Source organism: Pinus tabuliformis, chromosome 8, assembly GCF_031772625.1.
Source record: "Pinus tabuliformis cultivar Carrire ecotype Pingquan chromosome 8, CPIR1, whole genome shotgun sequence".
NCBI classification, from domain to species: domain Eukaryota; kingdom Viridiplantae; phylum Streptophyta; class Pinopsida; order Pinales; family Pinaceae; genus Pinus; species Pinus tabuliformis.
In genome coordinates, this window is record NC_142294.1 from 627,232,749 (window position 1) to 627,255,081 (window position 22,333).

At 37.7% G+C, this 22,333-nt stretch overlaps 1 protein-coding gene across 2 annotated transcripts in view; it reads left to right on the plus strand.

Moving 5' to 3' along the window:
* Window positions 1-22,333, plus strand: part of LOC149237062 (DExH-box ATP-dependent RNA helicase DExH6-like) — a 173,812-nt gene that overhangs the window by 44,218 nt on the left and 107,261 nt on the right. For both annotated transcript variants that reach the window (XR_016246280.1, XM_089372581.1), the window contains exons 3-5: window positions 19,411-19,720; window positions 19,963-20,037; window positions 20,241-20,285. Coding sequence is in view for 1 of the 2 variants with exons in the window: in XM_089372581.1 (XP_089228707.1) it covers window positions 19,411-19,720; window positions 19,963-20,037; window positions 20,241-20,285 (430 nt within the window). In the remaining variant the exon portion in view is untranslated. The remainder of the gene's footprint in view (window positions 1-19,410; window positions 19,721-19,962; window positions 20,038-20,240; window positions 20,286-22,333) is intronic.

The following is a 22,333-nucleotide window of genomic DNA, read 5'->3' on the forward strand; positions in this document are numbered from 1 at the left end:
AACACGCTGAGATATTTTTAAAATCGTCTCTAAAGATTGATTATAGGAGAACGACATTTTTTTCTAGATTTGGGTCACTAAAGAACAATCATTTTAATTTTGGAATTGTTTAAAATTGCTTAGCATTTAACTTTCATAGTTCTTCATTATTTTTATTTTTTTCAAAATGTAATGGTTAGAATATTTTGCATGCTAAGGTTTTGTTTCCTTCTTGACATCTATTGATATCGTTCGTCGTTGAATTGACTCTTAGTGTGATCTAATTACTTGAATTATTGATGTTGCAATTTAAATATTTTGTGAATATTTCGAGCAATTATTGAAGTACTCTATCATGGAGTTGTGATAAATTGCATATCTTTTGTTTCATAAGCTGAGTATGTTTTAAGCATTTGTTGGCATTGATATTAAATTGTAAAGAAGCTTTTGTTCTCTTTGATTGTATCAAAAATATTTGAAGTAAGCTTGTGGTATAATTGTAATATTTTAAGAGGTTTATCTTTCAGTTTTTGTCTAGTAAAGTGAGCATTTCCTTTTGGTGATTAAGGGATTTTGTGAATAAACACATCTAAATCTTGAATCTAACTTCATCTCATCATCTCGTGCATTTTCATATAAGTTAGTTTTGCATAACTAAAATTTACTTTTAAGCATAAACTTGGTCAATAGAGAGATAAGTACCCATCGATCTTTGCTTGAGAAGCCTTCTTTTAATAGTACTTAAAACAATGACTTTGTAGTCGTTAGAGCCACAACTCTCTGCAGCGCTAGAGACACCGAGTATGTTAGATTTTCAGGAGAGGTATCATTAATCACACCTTAGTGTGCTTCACCTTATCTTCTCCCTGCCAATTACTACGAAATCAGGCTGAACACAGAAAGGATTGAAGGGTTTAAACTTAGATAGGCATTTTACTAAAATTGACCAAGATTCATGCATCTCACATTAATTTTAAGATCTGCGTCTCATATAAGATAGTCATTCATCTAAGCAACAATTGCTAATCAACTGCTTGGTCTTAATTTTCCTAGCAAGATTGTTGACTCCATAACAATGTTTTCAAAACCGGAACCAGTGACCGGACCGGTCCACTTAATGAACCGATTTACCGACCGGAACTAGTCGAACCGGGACTAGTTAGGTCTCAACGAACTGGTTTTAGAAAAATACATTAAATAATTATTTTTTAATGAAACAAAACTATGTTAAGATTTAAAACCATGATTCCAAGCCAATAGAGACAAAATATGCAAAGTTTGCTCATTTATATACCATGTAAAGGTGAATATATGAAAATGGCATGGCACCGAGTGCAATACATATCATTGACAAAACAGTAAAATACATAAGCAATGAGGCTCTAAATGGCTTATAAAGTCCAAAAACAATGTTGCAAGCTATGAGGTCATTGGCCTACTACAAGTCTACAATGTACACATGATCAATCATCAAGTTCATCACCACTACTAGACACAGGATCATCATCAGGAGCTACATAGACATCATCTGGTTTAGAGTTTGAGGATGCCTCAACCTGATTTGCAACTTGTGATGTGTCGCATCGCTATTGATCTGTCTTATGTGTTTTGTGTGAGGTGAATCTTTCAGTCGTTATGATGTTTGTGACATGTCGCTTTCATTTACAACTTATCATGATAAGCCCTTTTCGTTGTTGCAATTTACTTGATATTGAAGTTTTACTTTCTTGTGAGGTTGAGATTTTTTGAAAGTTTAAGTAGCTTGCAAAATGCAACATTTGGAAATTCTTTTCCTTTTGCTCCCTATCATAAGGATCAGACTTTTCAATCTTTCATTTACATGTGATCTAATGCACATTATTGAAAGTTCTAAACTTGTTTCTTTTGCTTTGTGGCTCTTATGGTCTTATTGCACCTTTATTGATACCCAAAGGTACATCATTGTGCAACGTGTTGTGGTAACTTTGAACTTCAAAACTTGCAAACTTTGTGCCATAGGTTGATACAAAAAATCAAAAGATAGAGGCAGTTGATCAAATGACACAGGTTTAAAAGGTTCAAAGTCTAGGAGATTTTCACCTTGTTATAAGTATTAAAAAGTTAAAAGCTTCGATGATGCATGCCATATTACAAAGATGGAAGGTTGCCAAAAATTAGTGAATGTTGCTGGGACTAGCAAGTTCTAAGTTTAAGTGACATGAAAAGTGTCACAATGAGAGTAACTTTCAAGGAGGTGTGTCAAAGCTTGAAAACTTCTACAAAAGACTGAGGTGAAGATAAAAGAGGGACTAGTAGATGGAAAATTAAGACTGAGCAACACTCCACAAATTTCACAAGTCATAAGCTCAATGCCAAAAAGGCTTTAAACAACACAAGCTAAAGATCTAATGTGAAACAAGGAGCTTGTAGGTAAAATGTAGTTGTTTCAAGATGTAGATGGACTTTAAGTGGCAATGGACATTGATTCCAACTCAAGCTTGTTTCATTTGAGTCACAGCCTCTACTAGCTGCACATTTTGAAAGTTTGATGTTAGTTGAACCAACCTAGCTCATTCACATAAACATTATATAGTAACTGGTCGGTTTAGGATGGAACTGCAAACCGGCTGGTTCCGTCCTAGATCGCCGGTTATGACTGGTTAGGGCCAAAAATCTGCCACATCGCCTTCCTGATCGAGTTTTTCAGTCGGTTCCAACTGGTGGCCTTGCTGACCAGTGGGTTTGATCGGTTACCGGTTAGGAAAGCCGATTTTAAAAACACTGCTCCATAAGGCATTTGTACCAATCGTTTAAATTCAATCAAATCCTATAAGTCTTGCTAAATCTTAATCAAGTACTTGGTCGCTTCACTTTGTCTCCCAAACTAGTTGGTTCCCAAGTAGTTCTTCTTCATTCCATTTCTGTAGTGTCTACCCCCCTTAACCTGTTGTAGGGAGACAACTTAAACAGAGAGATTGGGTATTAGGGTGACATCCCCCGATCTGAGCCGTTGTTGCAGTGACTAGACATTTTGTGCGATAACGCCCACCAAAATTGGTAAACCCATAGGAGGAATTTTTTTCCTATTTTTGACAGCTAGCAGCTCCTGCTAGCCACCATTAGATGATGATATGCCACGTACCTCTGCCATTTGTATCAACAACGTGCCTCTCACCATCTGACATTGACACTTGGATGAAGGTGGGATGTTATTCAAAATGTATTTTGATAATTTTGCAATCGGGTGCTTATACTTGTGTGTTTTGAGCATTTAGTATGAATGATGGGGTGATTTGGAAAATTGAAAGACCTTGATGGTAATTTTGTTTTGTCACTTTACCAAGGGGTTAATGTTTGATCCTAGTCCATTGGGTCCTCCCTTAAGGCCCTTTGGGTTATAGGAAGGGCACTACTTGGAAAGCCATGATCGAGGTAGCGTATTCCATTCTCCCCTTACCATACTTAGCACTTTCCATACAACATTACAAGCCCTATATCTCACCTCCATTCTTCAGGTACAACTTGTCATTAGTTCTTGGGGATTTGGCACTCATATGTTCACATACCTTTAGTAGAGCCTGAAAAGTTTGCCTTAGGAGGTTGATGCAGCTAAAAGAAAAGAAAAATCATATCATGGCCACAAAGAAACGAAAGAAAGAAAATCAAAATGGAAAAGATGGTTGATACAAGGATTAACATGTGGGCAAAAGCCTAGCATGAGCTCTACCTCCCTCATATGGCCACCACCTTTTGCTCGATCTTGGTACTGGTACACTGGAGTCTTAGATCCCCTTTCTTCGGTTAGTATTATGGTGGACCAATTTCCTTCATTTAAATATTTGTTGTGCATCCAATCACCTTTTTCCATCCAAACAGGTGGTGAATTCAATCATCTGAGAGGATATTTAGAGGCAATATATACAGGTCACTTGTATAAACCCTCTGGGTGTGTTACATCCAAAGATGGCCTTCTATGCTGAACACTTCATGGTGATGACGAATGGACCCATTGTTCGGCCCTATTACACACTTCGCCATTGGATGCACACCCTTCAGACCCCCCTGGGATAGGTCAATGTTGGATCTCATAGACTATGAATTAAGACTAACCAACACAAATTGATCAATCTGACAAGACCTACCAATTATGCCATCTTTAATAGATTGAGATGGAGGAGCATTTCATCTGTTGGAGGCACGAAGAGACACTATTATAGCTACACTTCCTTTGACTTCAGATCGTGCGGTCTTGAGGGAACATTCTCCTTCCCTAGAGACCTTAGAGACATCTCTAGACTAGATCCTTTACCAATAGGTAGACAGGATCAAATAGACATCACGACAAATTGCTTCTTCTAGGCAATGGCACAATAATAGGTTCAAATCTTCCCTCGACTTTCCCTTGGGGCACCATTCTATTTTAAGTTTAATCTTCTCTTGACTCTCCCTCAAGGCACCATGATATTTTGAGTTACCCCCATTCGACCTTGGATGTTAGGGCAGAGAGATCTAGTGGACAATGATCTTGCCCATGGATCCCTTCCATTTTTGCATGTCTTCTTGCTAGTGTGACCGTTTGCATATGGAGTTGAGGGTTCTCTAGGTTTTTGCATAGACCACATGTCTCACTTTTCTTCTTGTTTTTTATATGGGAGACATTTTGGTACTTTTGCATTGTATCGACATCATTGTACTAAAAAATCCCATTGACCTACTTTGGTGATTGTTTATTGGACATTTATGTAATTATCTTATCTTATAGCAAGTTCATAGATTTGAAAAGGAGAAGCAATTCATTGTTCTAATTCTACTATGTATTTGGCTCTCTTCTTATCGCAAGCAACTTCTTCTATTAGATCTTGTGAGCTACTATTAGATTTATCTTGATGGATACCGGTGCGAGCACCACCACAAGTTACATGCCCCCCACACAATTGTGGATGTCCTACTTATGGGAATTTCAAAAGGAAATTATTTTAAAAGGACACTTATATTACTCGCTAAGTTTCACCTCTTTAGATTAATTTGTTTTAAAGGCATTTTGTTTTATATCGAGCCATTCACGATACAATGTTTAGTAGCCAATTGAGACAATGCACTTGGAAAGTTGATTTCTATGTGTTGATGATGTAGCTAAGCTCATTACGAGCACATGTTTGATGGGCATTTCTTGATTTTTGTTTGCGAGAGTTCAAATCCTAAGTTGCTATCTGATAATCCTACCTTTTTCAACTTAATTGCGTAGGAGAGAGATTTACATTGCCATGTTTCACAAAAATGCTAAAATATTAACAGTTGAAAAACTACTAAAAATTGGGAAATACCTTAATTACTACTTTCTCCATGTAATTTCCCATTGCTTTGGGTCCATCACAAAACACCTTGAAATGAGGGTTCAACTTTTATATTAGAAGTATAAGTTAATGAAACTAAATACGTAGATTCATCTTAATTCCAGATCTATCATGCATTGAGAATGATCAAACCCCTCAACATGAAAACTTGGTGTATTGAAAAAAAATTGAGGAAAGGTTTGCACTTGAAGGGATTGGATCCTTTTGAGTCAAATTCGCTAAGGTCCCATTTCAGGGGTATTTTGACGCTTATCTTCGCCCTGCTTGAGGCACATTCCAGACCTACTCCTGAGATGGAATTTGACCCTGTTTTAGAATGAAATTTCAGAGCAAATTTGTTGCAGAGCTTTTGGAGCAGATTTGTTGCAAAACTTTTAGAGTAGATTTGTAGCAAACCTTTTGGAGCAGCTTTGTAGCAAATCTTTTGGAGCAGATTTGCCGTAGACACCCTTTGGAACAAATATTGAAGTTGTTGTCGCAAGTAATCTTTGACACATGTTTTAAAGCAGATCTTTGGAGCAGTCTTTGAAGTCTTAAGCAACCCTTGTTGAAGTAGAGACTGGTGGATGTCTTGACAAGCCTTGAAGCAGATCTCTAGTGAAGTTGTGGAGAAGAGTTTTGAGCTAACCTTGATGAACTTGTGAGTAAGGGAACTTGTATTGATGATTTGAGGGTCTGAATGGTGTTGTAATTGGGTCATTGTCCTCGGTACTGGAGGCCAAGAAGTTTTATTTTATCTTTTCATTCTATAGGGTGGCATGGCAGTGCTAGAGAAGGAAGTTGCGGCTTCCTTCATGAGGTTCTCGCCTCCTTTTAGTGGGAGCTGGTAAAATCTTGGGTTTGTAGCCCTTCTAGTCATAGCTGGGAAATCCAGAAGTTGTAGCTTCCCTTGTAATGTAATATATTTTTCATATATACCTTGTGTTCCTTTGATGTGATGTTATTGGTTAATTGTTTTGATGCTTAAATTGTTGAAATTTATGAAATATTGATTCAACACCCCCCTCTTAGAATTTCCAACAATATGGTCTAGGAGGTTGGAGGATATGGGCACGAAATCTAAGGTTCTCTTGCATGTGAAGGGATAGACATCTTTGGTTTGAGCACTAGAGGAAACTAGATAGGGTCAAGATCCCCCCCCCTGAACAAACAATGGAATTTCCCATTAATCTCATAATAAATGGGGCAATGGAATTTGAAGTGCTCCTCTGTCTCAACCTCATGAAGATGGTATAGCGAGATCCTCTTTGGTTGTATAGTCAGATGGTTTGTCTCATCTTGAAGTTTATGTGAGCCCACTTGAAATTGACGGAGGGGGATGCGAAGAGTGTGCACCCAATGACGAGAAGTGCATGTGGGATGGATAATGAGTATGTCGCTCATCTTTATGAACTGTTTAACATAGAAGACCATCTTTTGATGTATCCCACTTTGAGGGTATGTTTAAGTGACTTCCACAAATTTTCTGTACATGTCATCATGGAGGATCTTGTTCAATTCTTGTCTAGTAGGTGGGATGTGGCCAGGTGCATTCATGGAATGTGTAAAAGGAGTAAACGGTTCCGTCAAAACATTGGTGGGCTCTGGAAGGTCTAAGATCCTTGCAAACCCACACCTAGTGTGACCATGATGTCTAGATAAGGCAATGGACTCTAATGAGTTTTGATTTTTGAGTAGCTTGGTAGGTACTCCAAGCCCTAGGGTTTGGGTTTGGAGTTTGAAGCGCCACAAAAGTCATTTGTGGGCTTAGAACCCAAGGTTTGGGTTTTGCACCCATTGATGTTTGGTTCTGCATGTGATGGATGGAGATGATAGAGGACGTTGTGGAGAATCCAACGCAACAAGAATTGTCGAAATTCGAGTTGTATAAGATGAGTTATGAATTTTTGAAGTTAGTAGTGGGTTTTTGGACAATCAAGTCATGTAGGCTTGAAATGATATGTCCAAAAGACATGCCTATTCATGGAGCCCTTGTATTGGTATAAATACAAGGTGAGAGAAGTCATTTCAACACATCCAAGTGTGCATCTTTCATAGGAAAAGCATCCTAAGGCAACTGTAGCTCAAGAAGGAAGAGGGTTGAAGTGGAAAGGATCTGTTTTGGTCACCTTTGAGTGGGTTTTACAGGTTCGAGGAGCAGGAGAGGTAGGCTGCATGCCTGGAGATGACTTGGGCACTGTTTTGTTGATGTTTTATATGGTTTTTCTCTCCTACAAGAAGCCGTAGTTGTGAGTGACATTTCCAGCTAGGTCGTAGGCCTTGTTTTGCTTGGGACAGAGAGTCGGAAGGGTATTGATGAGCCCAGGTAGGTCGCAGGATAGTTCATGCATACAAAAGGGCTTGTTTGGGGCTGGTTTCTAGCCCGAATTGGTAGACAGTGTGGGTAGATCTGGGAAAAGAGAAGGTGCAGCTAGAAGGAGGCCTGGACATGAAGGAAGGAGGTTGTTGCAGTATAGTTGCAACCCTAACCAGAGGTACAAACCTACAACAGTGCAGAACAACCCATGAAGAATAAAAAAGGTATGAGTTTTGATGATGGTTTCGTGTTGAATTGATGCTAGTTGGATGGGATTTAGTTGCAGCCTGTTGGAGCCATTTGGAAGGCTTGTCTTGGTGGTTGAAAGCCTCTTCTAGGTGCAAATCCTACAGTGATCGGATTGGGTGCCATTGACCTGGTGGAGGGCAGCGTGTTGGTAGCCCAAAGTAGCCCTTGACAAGCAATCATAAAGTGAGTTTGACAACTAAAGGTTGGGTGAAGTTGTGGAGCCTAATGTGGAGTACATTGATGGACTAGTGGACTACTAGATTGGCAGATTGGAGCTCAGGTGTTGGCCAACCTAGGAGAGCAGATTGGGTCACCCCGTGTTCATCGGAGCAGAAGTGACTTGCAAGAGTGATAGGTGGCAGCGTTCCTGGAGACTCGTGTTGTCCTTTGATGGACTAAGGGCTAGCTAGAGAGCAGAAAAAAAGCAAAGACCAACAAGACGAGATATGACTTAAAGGCTGTGATTGTGCACTAGAGCAACAAGATTGTCATTGTATCTTGTATTCTTGTACTTGTGGATAATTGAAGGCCATTACCCCTTGTATGGGAGACCTAGACAGTTGTATTATCTGTTGATTAATATAACGAAGTTGGGTTATACAGTGATGTGTGGTGAGATGGCTAGGTTTGTTGGGTGAAATCCACGAGGTCAGGGTTCAAATCACATTGAGTATATTGTCCTGCTATGTTGTGCGGCTCAAGGAGTAGAATGCCCACTAGCTGGAGTCTCGACTCTTGCCATAATCATAAGAAATTAGTATATCTGCTTGCAGGTTGTTGGGTGTATGCTTGTTGTTATAGTGGCAGCTACGAGAATTGATCCTGGGTCTTCCTTAGATTAGGTCTGGCAGTTACCGATTCACCACGTTGTTAATATATATATATATATATATCATAGTTTTAAAACTCCGACTCCGACTCCAACTCGGCCGAGGATCGAATCCGACTCCGACTCCGAAACGGTAATGACTCAGCCGACTCGATTTCAATGACTCGGTTATTGTAAAAAATACATTAAATATTTTTTTTTTTTTTTTAAAAAAACATAATTTTAAAGATTTTCATTCATGTTTCCAAACACACAACATTATAATATAGATGGAAGACAACATATGATCAAAGTAGGCTCAGGAACCAATCCATTATATCAAAATGGTACCCAATGGCAATACATAGTCAACTATCATACATGATCAAAGACTCAAAACAAAAGACATATAACCAAGGAGGCTAGAAATGGCCTCTACAACAAAAGTCAATTGTGACCAGACTCCAGTACTAGTACTACAGCTACTGGCTAGTAGCTACTGACAGAGGAGCCAAGATCATGTCGATCAATCTCTGGATCATCATCAGAGTCAAACAGGGGGCCCCATGGCTCCTCCTCCTCCTCATCATCTCCAACTGTAGCTGTAGAAGTGGTACCACTAGCAGGCTGTGCAACTGCAGCAGATGCAAGCTGAGATAGAGTAGATATGCGGCTGCACTTCTGTTGTGGCTGAGCAGAGGAAGCACCTACAACTGGAGTCCTTGCTGGCTGTGAGACTGAAGCTGGTGGATTGGGATCTGCATTCAACTGAACAACATGTTCAAGTTCAATTGGTGTCTCGATATCTAAATCTAAATCAAGATCCTCATCAGGATCAAACTCTACTGGACGACTCTCCACTACCCAATTTGATGTTGGATCAATCGCTTCCAACACTGGGATCTGAATCAGGTCTTTTGGTCAGCAAATGGTTTCGTCTGAGTCGGAGGTTGTATTGGACATAAACTAGATCATTTAACCGTTTTTGATCCAAATGGTTTCCCTTCTTTGTGTTACTTGGGAGTAGGAGCGAAAACGGGAGCGGGAGTGACATTTTCAGAAGCTCCTGGTTTGGGAGCGAATCCCAGAGGAGTTTGACAACCAATGTCACTAACATCAAGGTACATAGAGGGATTGGTGCTCTTGATTGAATACGAGTTCCATACCCTAATACATGACAAAATTCAATGGAAACATTGCAATCCTCCAATCCTGAAATCCTGAAAAACTGATAAGTCTGCTGGATTTTGAATGAAATCTAAAATTCTACTTTCTCCATATGAAATCCAATGAGGCCGAAACCACTCTCAAACATCCTGAGTCGTTTCATGGTAATGTTAAAAATTTAAGTAAAAGGATGAAAATGAAGATTAAGGAGAATGTCACTTTTACTTTAAGAATTTAACATTACCATGAAATTTGAATAGCATATCAATAGTAGAGAGCATTTGAGTGTGTTAAATAGGGTTTGGGAGGGGGAAATGGACCCCAAATAACATTTAGCTAATTCATAAAACACCTTGAAGTCCAAACCAATCAGCAAACCCCTTAAAATTTCATTAAAATAATGTTAAATTGTTGTTTTAGTGGGTTATGGGCCGCTGTTTGTGACTCGGTCGAGTCAGTACGGGAAACGACCGAGTTGGCTGAGTCAGCCATGACTCGGCCAACCGAGCCGTTTTTTGTACCGAGTCACTCCGGAGGGCAATGGAACGGACCAACTCGGCCGTTTCCGTTTAGAAATGGCTGTTTTTTAAAACTATTATATATATATATATATATATATATATATATAACGAAGTTGGGTTGAAAATTTATAAAAAATTGTCTATTCTTGTGCATGTGTGATTTACTGCTATTCATATTCCTCTGTGCAAAGTAGCTTTGTTGAGATTCTTGGTTTGGTAGCGTCAGAGATTTTAAGATTCTATCCTAGACCTAAGGTCGTCAAAATTCAACAATGATCAATATGCTAGGTATGGGTATTGGTCTCAACCTGTTGTTGAATCGACAAAGATTTGAATGTGATGTAGATGTAAAAGTAGGCAAAAAATAGTCTCAAGTTGGAAAGGGAGAGCAACAAACTTTACAAGGACAATATGTTGGGGCATTGTCAGTTTGCATCTGATAATGTGTTGAAGGGGAAGGGTTTGACTCTCTCAATTGAAGACCAATTGGCCTCCAATAAACAAAGTCCCCAAATCGCTGAACCATAGAGGAATGTCGGCCAAATGATGGCAAGTCCATAAGAGACATCTTCTATACAATGTCTTGAAAACAATGACGAAAACACTTTCTCAAGTGTAGCTAAGGATCCATAACCTTTGCTGATGCAAGGTTGACAAGCATGTTGAAGTTTGAAGCAAGTCCGTGAGAAATTCCCCCCCCCCGAAATAAGTATCAAGGACATGAATTTCCTCTTGCCTAAAAAAGTAATGGTGGTCTAATTAAGTCTTCTATGTCATGTCGAAGATCATCACCTTGGTTTTACCCATGTTGACCATCAAAATGTAGGAGATCACAAAAAATGGCTAAGCATCTAGTTGTCTTTGTAGGCGCTTTGGAGATGAAACTAATAGTGCCACACCATTAACAAAGAGCATGAAGGGTGAGCTATAAGAGGAAGAATGAGGTGAACAAAGTGATGTAGGAATGATGTGAGGAAGTAGATGCAGGTTGGCTGACATAACATACCATACTAGCACTACCTACACTAGTATTGCCATTGCAAGGGAAGCATGTGAAGCTGTGAAAATCATTTAGTTGGGGTGACCATTAAGGAGCAACAAGCCATGAGATTCTCCAAGCTAGAGAAGATGCATCCCATATGGAAAAATTGGATCACCTTCATGATTTGAAACTCTATGTGGGTTCATTGTGTCATGGTCAATATCTTGTAGATAAATAACATTCTTTGATTTGTTATGTATTGTAATTGGCAAGGTGCTTGTATTAGCATTGAAGTCGCGTAAAAGTATGATGCCTTGTGGCGTGGAGTCATGAAAAATATTTTCTTTGGGATTTTTATGTAGAGTGTAGAGCTTGAGGAAATTGGAGGGTATTACCATACAATAATGAAGATTTCTCGAGAGGGGTAGTTCTTTGAATTTGAATACAGATTTTCTATAATGCTCAAAATTATTATGTGTTCTAGCATGGAATAATGGAAATATCTATGCAAAGGTCAAGATAGCGATCTCCATCAGAATGTATCCAAAGCTCGATGAAGGTGGAGTGAAGTAGCATATAACAATGAAGATATCTTGAGAGAGAGGGGTAGTACTTTGGACTTGAATCCACATGAATCTAGAATATTGTTGAATGTGATTAATGGAGCCCTATCTTGTGGGGAGTCTCAGATAAGAGAGGCCAACCCGTTTGGGCCTTGACCACAGAAAAAATGTTAGATCTTAGACTTTTGTGATCCATATTGATAGTGAGATTGTCTTTCAACCAAATTTCAATAATGTGATAAATCCGAAAGAAAATCTCATAGAAAAAATGTTTATTCTCTAGTTTTAATGGTGGGGATTTCTTTCCAATACTCTTATAGGTCTTAGTGAGCAAGAGCAGGTTTCATGACCCAAGTGTATCATGTGGAAGGTTCTTGGAGAGCACTATATTATACCATTGCAATTATGGCAAGTGATAACGATGTGGCAATTGTCTGTTAAGACTTGAACACCCTTTCATTTAGTTGATTAAGAACACGACCACCAAGTGGGGAAATGTCATGAATCACTACATTGCAGTTTTGGATTGCAACCCATTCCTTATGGTTCCTTGCAACCGTGACATTGGCTCAAACACGAGCCTTTATGGAGCTCCTCCATTTGAAGTCATGGTACTATGGAAGAAAGAATACCGTGATTCTAGCTCTCAAGGCTTCGAACTATTTTGTGACAGAGTGGACACAAATAATAAGAGTGATATTTGGTGTTGTCCGTCGTTTGTTAAGAGATACGTCTTTTAGTGCTAGTATTGTGGTTGGTCTATAAAGGCTTTGTGGTCTCAGGGAAGTCACAAACTTGATGGTTTAGGTCCTTGGCTTAACACATTCTTTCTACTTCTAGTTTTGCCTGAACAACCATTTCAACTGTGGCGAGGGCTTTTATCACTTTAGGAACTTGCACCCCCTCACTATGTTTTTCCAATTATTTTTGAGGGGATTGCTGGTGAGTGACGATTTCTTGTTTCAAGGTCTCGTAAGGCTCTAAGGTGTTGATGTTTGTTGGTCGGGTAGGTACTTCTGCACAGGCCTATAGGTGTGCAGAAGTCGCTTGCGATTTCCTTAGCACACTTGCTCAAATGTGAGCAAGTTGCTATGTAACTTAGCCTAAGTTAGACTCAGGAAAAGCACAATTGTATTATGTCGCCTTATTAAGCTAAAGTAAACTTAGGAAAGATAAAGTAAATTACTTTAGTGACATTGTTTTAATCTCAACTGTTGATCTCAAGTAAGGCGAGATCTAATCTCAGTCGTCTATCACTTTTGGAGATTAGGGTTAGGGATTTAGCTCAATGCAAAGTTATAAAAGCAACGCTAGGGAGAGGGAGAAGACACACCACAATAACACAAGACTGAGAGAGGAGCCTCACAGTGACAGGGTGAAGAAGGAATTTCACTCGTGTGTGCTAGGTTCGAGTAAGGGGGCAACAAGGGGATCTATATCAGCTAAGGAGGGCTTGATCAACTTGATTAGATGCAATTTTTGTACATGTGATTTCCTTAATTGGGCCATTATTCGAGGATGGGAGCGCAAGTAGGTTATGAATCATTGTTAATGATGAATTGATTTGATTGGGTAGAATCTGTTTATGAAGTAAAAGTGACATTCTCCTTTATCTTTCATTTCCATCCTTTTACTTAAATTTTTAACATTACGATGAAATGACTAAGGATGTTTGAGAGTGGTTCCAACCTCATCAGACTTCATATGGAGAAAATAGAATTTCATATCCCATTCAAAATTCAACAGACTTAACAATTTTCAGGATCAATGGGATTGTAGCGTTTCATTGGAATATATCATGTATGAGGGCATGTGATTGGCATTTAATCAAGAGAAACAAGCCCTATATGTACCCCAATGTTGGTGTTATTGATTGTTGAATTCCTTTGTCATGCCTTAGCAATTATGTACCCTTCATTGAAGTCAAAATCATTGATCAGGAATGTTAAGCTTTCTCTACCATATTATATGGTTTGGATTAAACTATTTGATCAAAACTAGGCAATGTTGAGTAAAATCCCTATAGAATTGAAGTAGAGGCAAAGGCTAGACAAGAGAAGAGGAATCTAGATTGTAGATGGTTGATGCTGGAATAATTAGTCATTGATGTACAATGGATGCCATATCTATCTTGATTTATGTAAAAATATGCATGTTTCATGTCTTCTACAACTAATTTGGTATTTTGGATTTTTTTTTTAATATAAATGCAAAAAAATATTATATATATATATATATATATATATATATATATATATATAGTAGACGTTCCTGAGATGCTTCGCTTCCTAGATTTTTGGAAAATGACGCTTCTGCATCCCCACTTCCAAAAAAACATCCCCGTTTCGTCCTCGCTTCGTGCAACATTGTTTAGAACAATTAGGGTTGCTTCCTTTATTGCATATATTACTGTTTTATCAAGGTCACTATCGAGGTTATTGATCGTCCAACACTGACATACTATCAACAAGGGCGCTATCCATACAACCAGTTCACTGTCTCATGTCATATGGATGATTGTCTTACTGTCTCACAGTTATATACATATTACTGTTATATAGATCATCAAGGTAAATAGATCACAAACTTGTGATCCACATAAATTATGAATGTAAGCTACAATGATAACAAATGCGAGCTATAGAACATTTCGAGCCATAGGACGAGAGTACAAGCCACTGTACATAATCGAACCTCAGAAGTAGCGAGCCACAATAATAATGAGATGGGAACCTCAGAGCAAGTCACTGTGGAAGCCCTAGTGATGTCACTGTGCCTTTGTGCGATGTGAGCGATGGCACTGTTATGCGATCCAATGTATAATGATGCCAAAGTTATGCGATCCATTGTGATGCCATAGTTATATGACCCACATGGTTATGCAATCCGCTAAGTTATGTGATTCAATATATATATATATATATATATATATATATAACCTAGGAAACAATGTGAGTCACAATATTTTAATATGAGCCACAATGATATATCATGTGCCACAAAAATGTGATACCAATGGAACGAGCCATTATAATTTAATTCAATGCCAATCCAATTCATTGCTACAATGCCACTGTGAATACATGAACGATGCCTTTGTAATGATACAACCACCGAGCCTCTGATGTAGTGAATCACAGATGATTGTTTCGTGTGATAGAGAAGAAAGGATCCGAGTCGTAGAATGAAAGCGGTGCTACAACATATATCGTGCTAGAGTAATATGTGCTAGAGTAATTTGTGCGAGCCTTAAGGTTTAATCATATGAACCATTATAAGAACGAGCTGAGCTTCAAAACATGAACCAATACAATAATATCTACGAACCAATAAGGTCAACGAACCAATATTGTCAATGAACAAAAGTGTATAATAGCGATGCACAAAAAACCATGTTTCTAAAAAATGATGCGATGAATCAAATGAGCAATAAAGATCTTTTATCTATACAAATCGATGGAAGGCCTTTGCTTGTGAGGCTGACTTGAGTATTGGAGGGAAAATTTTCATTTAAATATATTTTTACATGATGTGTAGATCGCTTGCACAAACAATTTTTGTGCCATAATAATATTTCTTTGATTTCTCTTTGGAGCAGTTGGGCTTCCTTTGGGGTAGCTGTGTTTCCCTTTGTGGAAATTTGCCCCGAAGCTGCCCAAATTTCAACATAAATTGTTTCCAATATGTAAGAAATTGGGTTGAAATATTTGATACTTTTTAGACAGGATGTCCTGTGAGAGTGCACCCTCATCTACATTTTAATGCATTGTAAGTAATTTGTAGATGATATCATTGAATATATATTGGAGGAGTTTGTTATTGTAGATTGTAATTGTCCCATGCTAATGGTTAGGGAAAATTGATAAACAAGCTGCTAATAACAATCTTACATAAAATATGTCTTAAGGGAAGAAGGGTTTGTTAAGAAAGACATGCCATAAGGTAACTTTTGACTACATTTATTAACCATTAATCTATAGTACTTCAAAAAAACAATTAATCTATAGTAAAAAATAATAATTTTGTTGAGTTTTTTTTTCAAAGATTCCAACTGCCACTTGGGTGAAGGGAACACTGTAGGCCTAAAATTATTTTAGTGAAAGATAGCCCCTTCGAATGAGGTGTACCATCAAGGGGTGCCTTTAAGATTCTTTCCAAGCTACTCTAAAAGAAAAAATCACAGGTTTAGTTAGTGCGAACTGTGGGAATTATGAACCCTTGCATTCTTGAACCTTACAGCTATGAAATGAATCCCTCATGGCACCAAGATTTGAAGGTTATATGCATGGGATCTAGCATGTAAATTTTCTATACTATAGCATGAGGTCTTTAGAGTCTATTGTGAGAGCAGGGCAGATTGGATTCCTTCTTCCATGTTTTTTCGAAGTCATTTCCTTGTACTTAGAATGAATGTTGCTCAAGTTTAATGTCGCTCAAATTGAATGTGAGTCAAAAGAATTTTAAAAAGTAGTGAGTCTCATCCATTGGTTGGCATTACTTGAAGGTTACTCAACTTAATGCTATTGGATTTTAGAAAATAATTTTAAAGAGGCATAGATTTGGCACATTTCTATGTGATCCTTATTATTATTAGTTTATGCTATTAAATGTGGGTTTTAAAACAATGTTACTTTTATTATGTTGGTGAATATGTTGCTGAGTGTCTAGAATACTTATTGACAATATTTAGGAAAAATATTAGAAAATATTGGCAAATTAAAAAAAAATACAAAAATATTCATTTTCTTTTGTACATCGAAAACAACAACAACAACAACATAAAAAAAAACACATTGCCATATAAATATGAAGACAAAACTGTCATGTACAACTTGAGTGGACCAAATGGTGTTTCCTCCTAAGATGTTCATGTCAAATTTATACAGGAGTAAAGTATGTGCACCTTCATAGACTTTAGCAGTCAAATCCCTGTGCCGGGGGGGGGTGTCATTCATCCCACAAAGAAGGTTCTCATACATCTCATACACCAATTTGGTGTTTGGCTTGGCCGTGACCTCTTAAAATTAAATTATTATTATTATTATAAAATGTCAAGAGATGCATCACACATCGATACTAAATTCTTATGTCTGTTATGAGTCCTGGGTCCCAATAAGATGATACAAAATCACATCAAAAAAAATATAAATATATCTCATGATTCATCATCATGAGTCATCTAGACACTACAATGATAAATGCACTAGGGAATCATTGAGAGTGGGGTAGAGTATGTACTCCTCAATAAACTTTATTAGACAAATACCTGTGTGAAGGGGGTCTCATACACCAATTTGGTGTCTGGCTTGGCCAGGGCCTTAAAATTGGATTATTATTATTATTATAAGATGTGAAAAGATGCATCACACATCGATAATAAATTCTGGTATGTATTTTGAGTCCTAGGTCCCAATAAGTTGATACAAAATCAGATCAAAAAAACATTAATATATCTCATGATTCATCATCATGTGTCATCTAGATACTACGATAATAAGTGCACTAAGGAATCATTGCTGTCCCACTACTTTTACCAGCAATGGGTGCTTGTATTAGGGTTGAGGTGGAAGCCAAAGTGGGATTCCTTCTCTTAGTCGCTCGTCTCTTTGGAGGTAGTGGCTGCAACACACTCCAATATCCTCTAGATGTGTTTGTGTTGGAATTAGAACACCCTCCTCCACTTCCACCGCCCCTATGGTGCATTGTCATGCTCCTGTCTCCTTCATTGGAAGCTTATTGGCCTCCACCCTCCACAGAGTCATGGTGTCAATTGTATCCAATGAAATGGCCTTCATGTCAAGTGTTTTATTAATTTGCTTCATCCATAGCTTGAGATTGTAGTAGCCATAGATCATGTTATTAAGGCATTGGTATCTGTTTTGTACGAGGGTCATATTGTAATTAGAGGGTGATGAGCATAAACTTAAATCAATGAATTATGCCAAACTAAAAATTTAATTTAAACATTTTAAACTTCTTGTTCTTGGAGTATTGTTTAGACTCTAGAGGCTTTTTAGTTGCATTCACATTTTGAAGCGCTACAGGTTTTAGTGGCCACTTGAATTGCAAGGTTCATTAAATTTGGGACTCATCTATCATTGTTTGTCCACCAAACATCTACAATGAATAAACAGAAAGGAATGGTGACATATCATATTTCCATTGAGTGAAAAATAGATAGAAAGGAAAGACATTAAAATTTGGAAGTTTGAATGTTGAAACAAATCAAACTTGAAGCTTACTTGGCATCCTAGTGGTCCTATCTTAGTCAACCATGTCATAATAAAATTTCCTTTCGACCAACCTATCTATCTCGATTTGTTAGGAAATCTCTTGAGCGTTCAACAAGAATCAACGCTATCCTCTAAAGACATTGGAGCAATCCATCCATAACCTCGACATTAAATCTAAAACCAAGGGAGTAAGAATGTGGGGTTGAGGTAGAGTGTTGCCACATGAATGGGATGATGGAGAGTATTGTCCCATTGCTAACCAATCAACTTCCATATCTCTTGGGGAACCCCTCCTCTTGCATAACCTCATGGTACTTATGGAAAGGCCAAAAATCAGGTTATAAAGCATATTTGGCATCTGGAGGGCAATATATTCCTTTGATTTATCATATCTTCTGAACCATTTGAACATAATCACTTCCATTTTGCTAAGCTGCCATGACATGGGATTACTCTCTGCCCGAGGCAATTGAACACAGGTATATGGCCTTAACATGGCAGCCTCTTTACATGCTGAACACCATCCCTATTGGCGTTTTATGATCACCTTCTATTTTATTATGTCCAATAGGTTGAAAAATAAACTCAACTCAAACTAAGAATTATGTATTCTTATTTTAGTTTAAACTTTAAAAAATACTGTACAATTAATGCATTAGTAACTTTGTAATGAAAAGTATGTTTTTGGGCAACTCTTTTTTATGAATTGGTTTATTTGTCTTACTTTGCACAGCTCCGTATATAAACCATAATTTTCTAAATGCCAGGGTGAGTGATACCATAACATGAATTAACATTTAAAGATATATGTGGGCTTATCTTACTGGGCAATGAGTACTTTACTGTGGAAGTCATTTGCTATTTGTTCACATCAATGCATGTCTGTTTTTTTTCCAGTTTGTATTATTTTCCATAATGCTAATTCGTAACTTTTCTATATGTACAAACACTTTGAGATTGATTCATGACGTAATATTGAAAGACTATGGGTGCTTATTTACGATGGAGCAATTAAGAGCTTACCCTTGAAATCATTAACTATGCATTCACATCAATGCATGCTCGTATTTTTCAGTTTATATTAATTTTTCATAATGCTAATTCATATCGTTTCTATATCTGCAAACACTTTTTTGACTCATTCTTTCTTCTTTTCAGTCTAATGTTTCCCGAAAATAATGCCTAGATGAGATGAACAAGATTCATTTGGATCATCTTTTGCACTATATGTGCAGTTCTTTCAGATGTATATGATGCATTGGTGGTTTTTATTTTGCAGTAAAGGAGATCGGCGGTGTCTTTCTGTTTATAAGATAGGACCTTCAAAGCAGGGACAGTCCGAGGCAAAACCTTTGACGTTTTCTGTTGAAACACAGGAAGTCCTAAAGGAACTATTCTCTCGATATCCTCCAACAGAGAACGAGTTTGCTAGTAAAGTGGAGGAAGACCTTGCAGGAGAGAAGAAGTCTACTAAGGAAGACAATAAACCTGACCTAAGTTTTAGTAAGGTGTCAATGTCCCAGTCGGAAATTGCTAAACAAGTAGAGATGCTTGCTTCCAGAGTTAAAAAATCCCCAGCTTTGCAACAGGTGAGCCCAAGTTTTTGAGATTATATTTTTATTTTAGCAAGGTCTGATATGATAAATCCTTGTGGCCAATTTATATTCTCTTTTTGTTACATGTAGAATTGAATGAACATCTATTTCTTTCCTGCCTTACAACACCATTAATCCGTTCATTATTCGACATCTCATCTATGAGCTTGGTTTCTACTTTGCTTTTAGTAATGTAGTGGTGGTTTTGAAAGTTGAATTTGTTTCCCTTTTAACAGATTTCAGAGAAGAGATCAAAGTTACCGATAGCATCTTTTAAGGATCCCATTACATCAGCAGTGGACTCTCATCAGGTAAAACTATTTTGCATTAGTCATTAATTGTGTACATATACAGAATCAAAATTAAGAAACAAATTTTGAAGAGAATCTTTGGAAACATTTATTTTTTGGTGTGCCTTTGTGGTTGATCTTATATATATATATTTCACTCTATCATATAAGGCTTAGAGTAACTTGAGATTTCTGGGTCATTGGCTCTTTTGTTTCCAGAACAGGTTGTGCTCATTGCTGGTGAAACTGGTTGTGGGAAAACAACTCAGGTTGGTTATTTTGTCATTGGTTTAAATATAAATGTGTTTTCGTTGCGAAAAGGAATTAGTTTTAGTTGCGTTTTTTAGGGTATTAAAGTTGTGAAATATGCTGCTGTAAATGTTTTAGATTGCATTGATGCTTCGCTGATCATTTTTGAAATATGTATATCTTGGGGCTTTGTTGGAAAAGATAACATTTTGATGCCAGAAAAGTGCAACCAATTTTTGTTGTGTGCTGAGATTGTGCTTTTAGATTGCTCATCTAGGGTTTTCTGCTTTGTTCCTTCGATCTGTTGAGGTCCACCCCCAAAGTTGCCTTGGTCCCACCTCCTGTCCGTTTGGTCAGGCAGCTGTGACCTTCAAAGCCTTTGCAGGCTCTGCTGCTAAGAATTCTAGGCATGATGTGAGTTACCTTTCCTCTTGTGGCTGAAACAAACATATGAAGCCAATTGTGCTCTTGTGAAATCAGGTCCAACCATCAACAAAACTTTGTTGTTTGTTGAAAACACCCTCCTTTTCACTTGTATCTATTTTTCTTTTGGCACTCAGGATTAGCCTTGCCACCCCTAAGTCAAGATTTTGACTTGCCTTATTTTCAAGTTCCATTAACCTATTCCTTTGGCGAGTTGTGGACATTAATAATTTTATCTTATCAGAAAATTTAATGGTTCTTTGCGGAGGCCAAAGGTGCTTGAAGGATGGATGAAACAACAATCATCTGCATTGATAAATCTCAGTAAAATTTTGAATCTATGCTTACACTAAAATTTGTGTGGAGGTGATCTTGAGGAAGGATTCCTAAAAAGGGCGAAGGTCCCTTTTTCTCACCCTCGTCCCTGTGATATATTATGAGGATGGGCTTTTAATAGTTGGTAATTGTCGAAGTTGTAGCTTTGGAAGATCTTCTGCATAGGCTTGTGTCTTTAGGTGGTTGTTTGAGAGGAGGAACCAATATGATCGTATTCCTATGTTTTTAACTTAGGCAAAAGTACATAGATTAATTATTTAATTAATGTTGACTTTGGGCTACTGTTTATCTAAGGATAAAAATTAAATTATTTAAGTCATTTAGATCTAATCTCAACTGTGGATCTAAGAAGATTGGGATTTAATCTTAGCTGTTTATCACTTTGGAGATTAGGAATTTGGCCCATGGAGAAATTATAAAGAGAACCTATGGGAGAGGATGAAGACACCTAACACTTCCATTGTTGAGAGAGGATTTCTCAAGGAGTGAGAGACTCCAAGATTGAAGAGAAGGGAAAAGGATTGTAACAGGGGAATTTTGAGAGAATTTTTCAGGGAAGCCTAGGAGAGAGAGGTTGAATTACTAAAGAGGATGGTTGAGTTAAGGAGGGTAGCTGAATTATCTAGGGGCTGACTTTTCTCTACTATGCAACGGCTATATGAAGGGAGAAAGAGAGAGCCGAGTTAGCTGGTAGAGGAGGCTGATTTTCTAAGTTCGAAATCTTCTGGAGAGCTGAGTTCTAGCAGGGCTGTTTTCCTGGAGGTCGATTTTCCTAGAGGGGTTGATTTCCATGTTCCAGCTGTTGTAATTTTTCTGTGTATTTTTTGTGGGTCTAGGCCCTAATTTTTTTTTGAGTAATATACAGTGAAGGAATATTGATGGCAGTAGAATTTTCTGTTATAGTTTGATTGATTTCTCTATTTTTTTTTCATTGCATTTTAACTTTTGAAAGTAAAATTTCCAATGATTTTATTTTCCAGTGGTTTTTAGATTTTATTGAGTAAATAATTTCTGGGTATAAAAGAATTGTTGAGGTATAAAAAAATCAGATCTGGTATTAGAGATCTAACAATAAACCGAGGAAGAAAATCCAAAGTTAGAATCAACTGAATAAACAAACTACCACAGAAACTCTGTATCAATATGCATTTTTGGGAAGGGATGTGCAACCAGAATTAGATGTTGGGAAGCAGGAAACCTGTTAGGTAGATCCTATTCAGAATGGAGAAAGCAGTGACGCCCCAGAAGATGTAGAAATGTTGTCTTCAATGGTGGAAAAATTACTAGATCCTGACGAAAAGACTCCAGA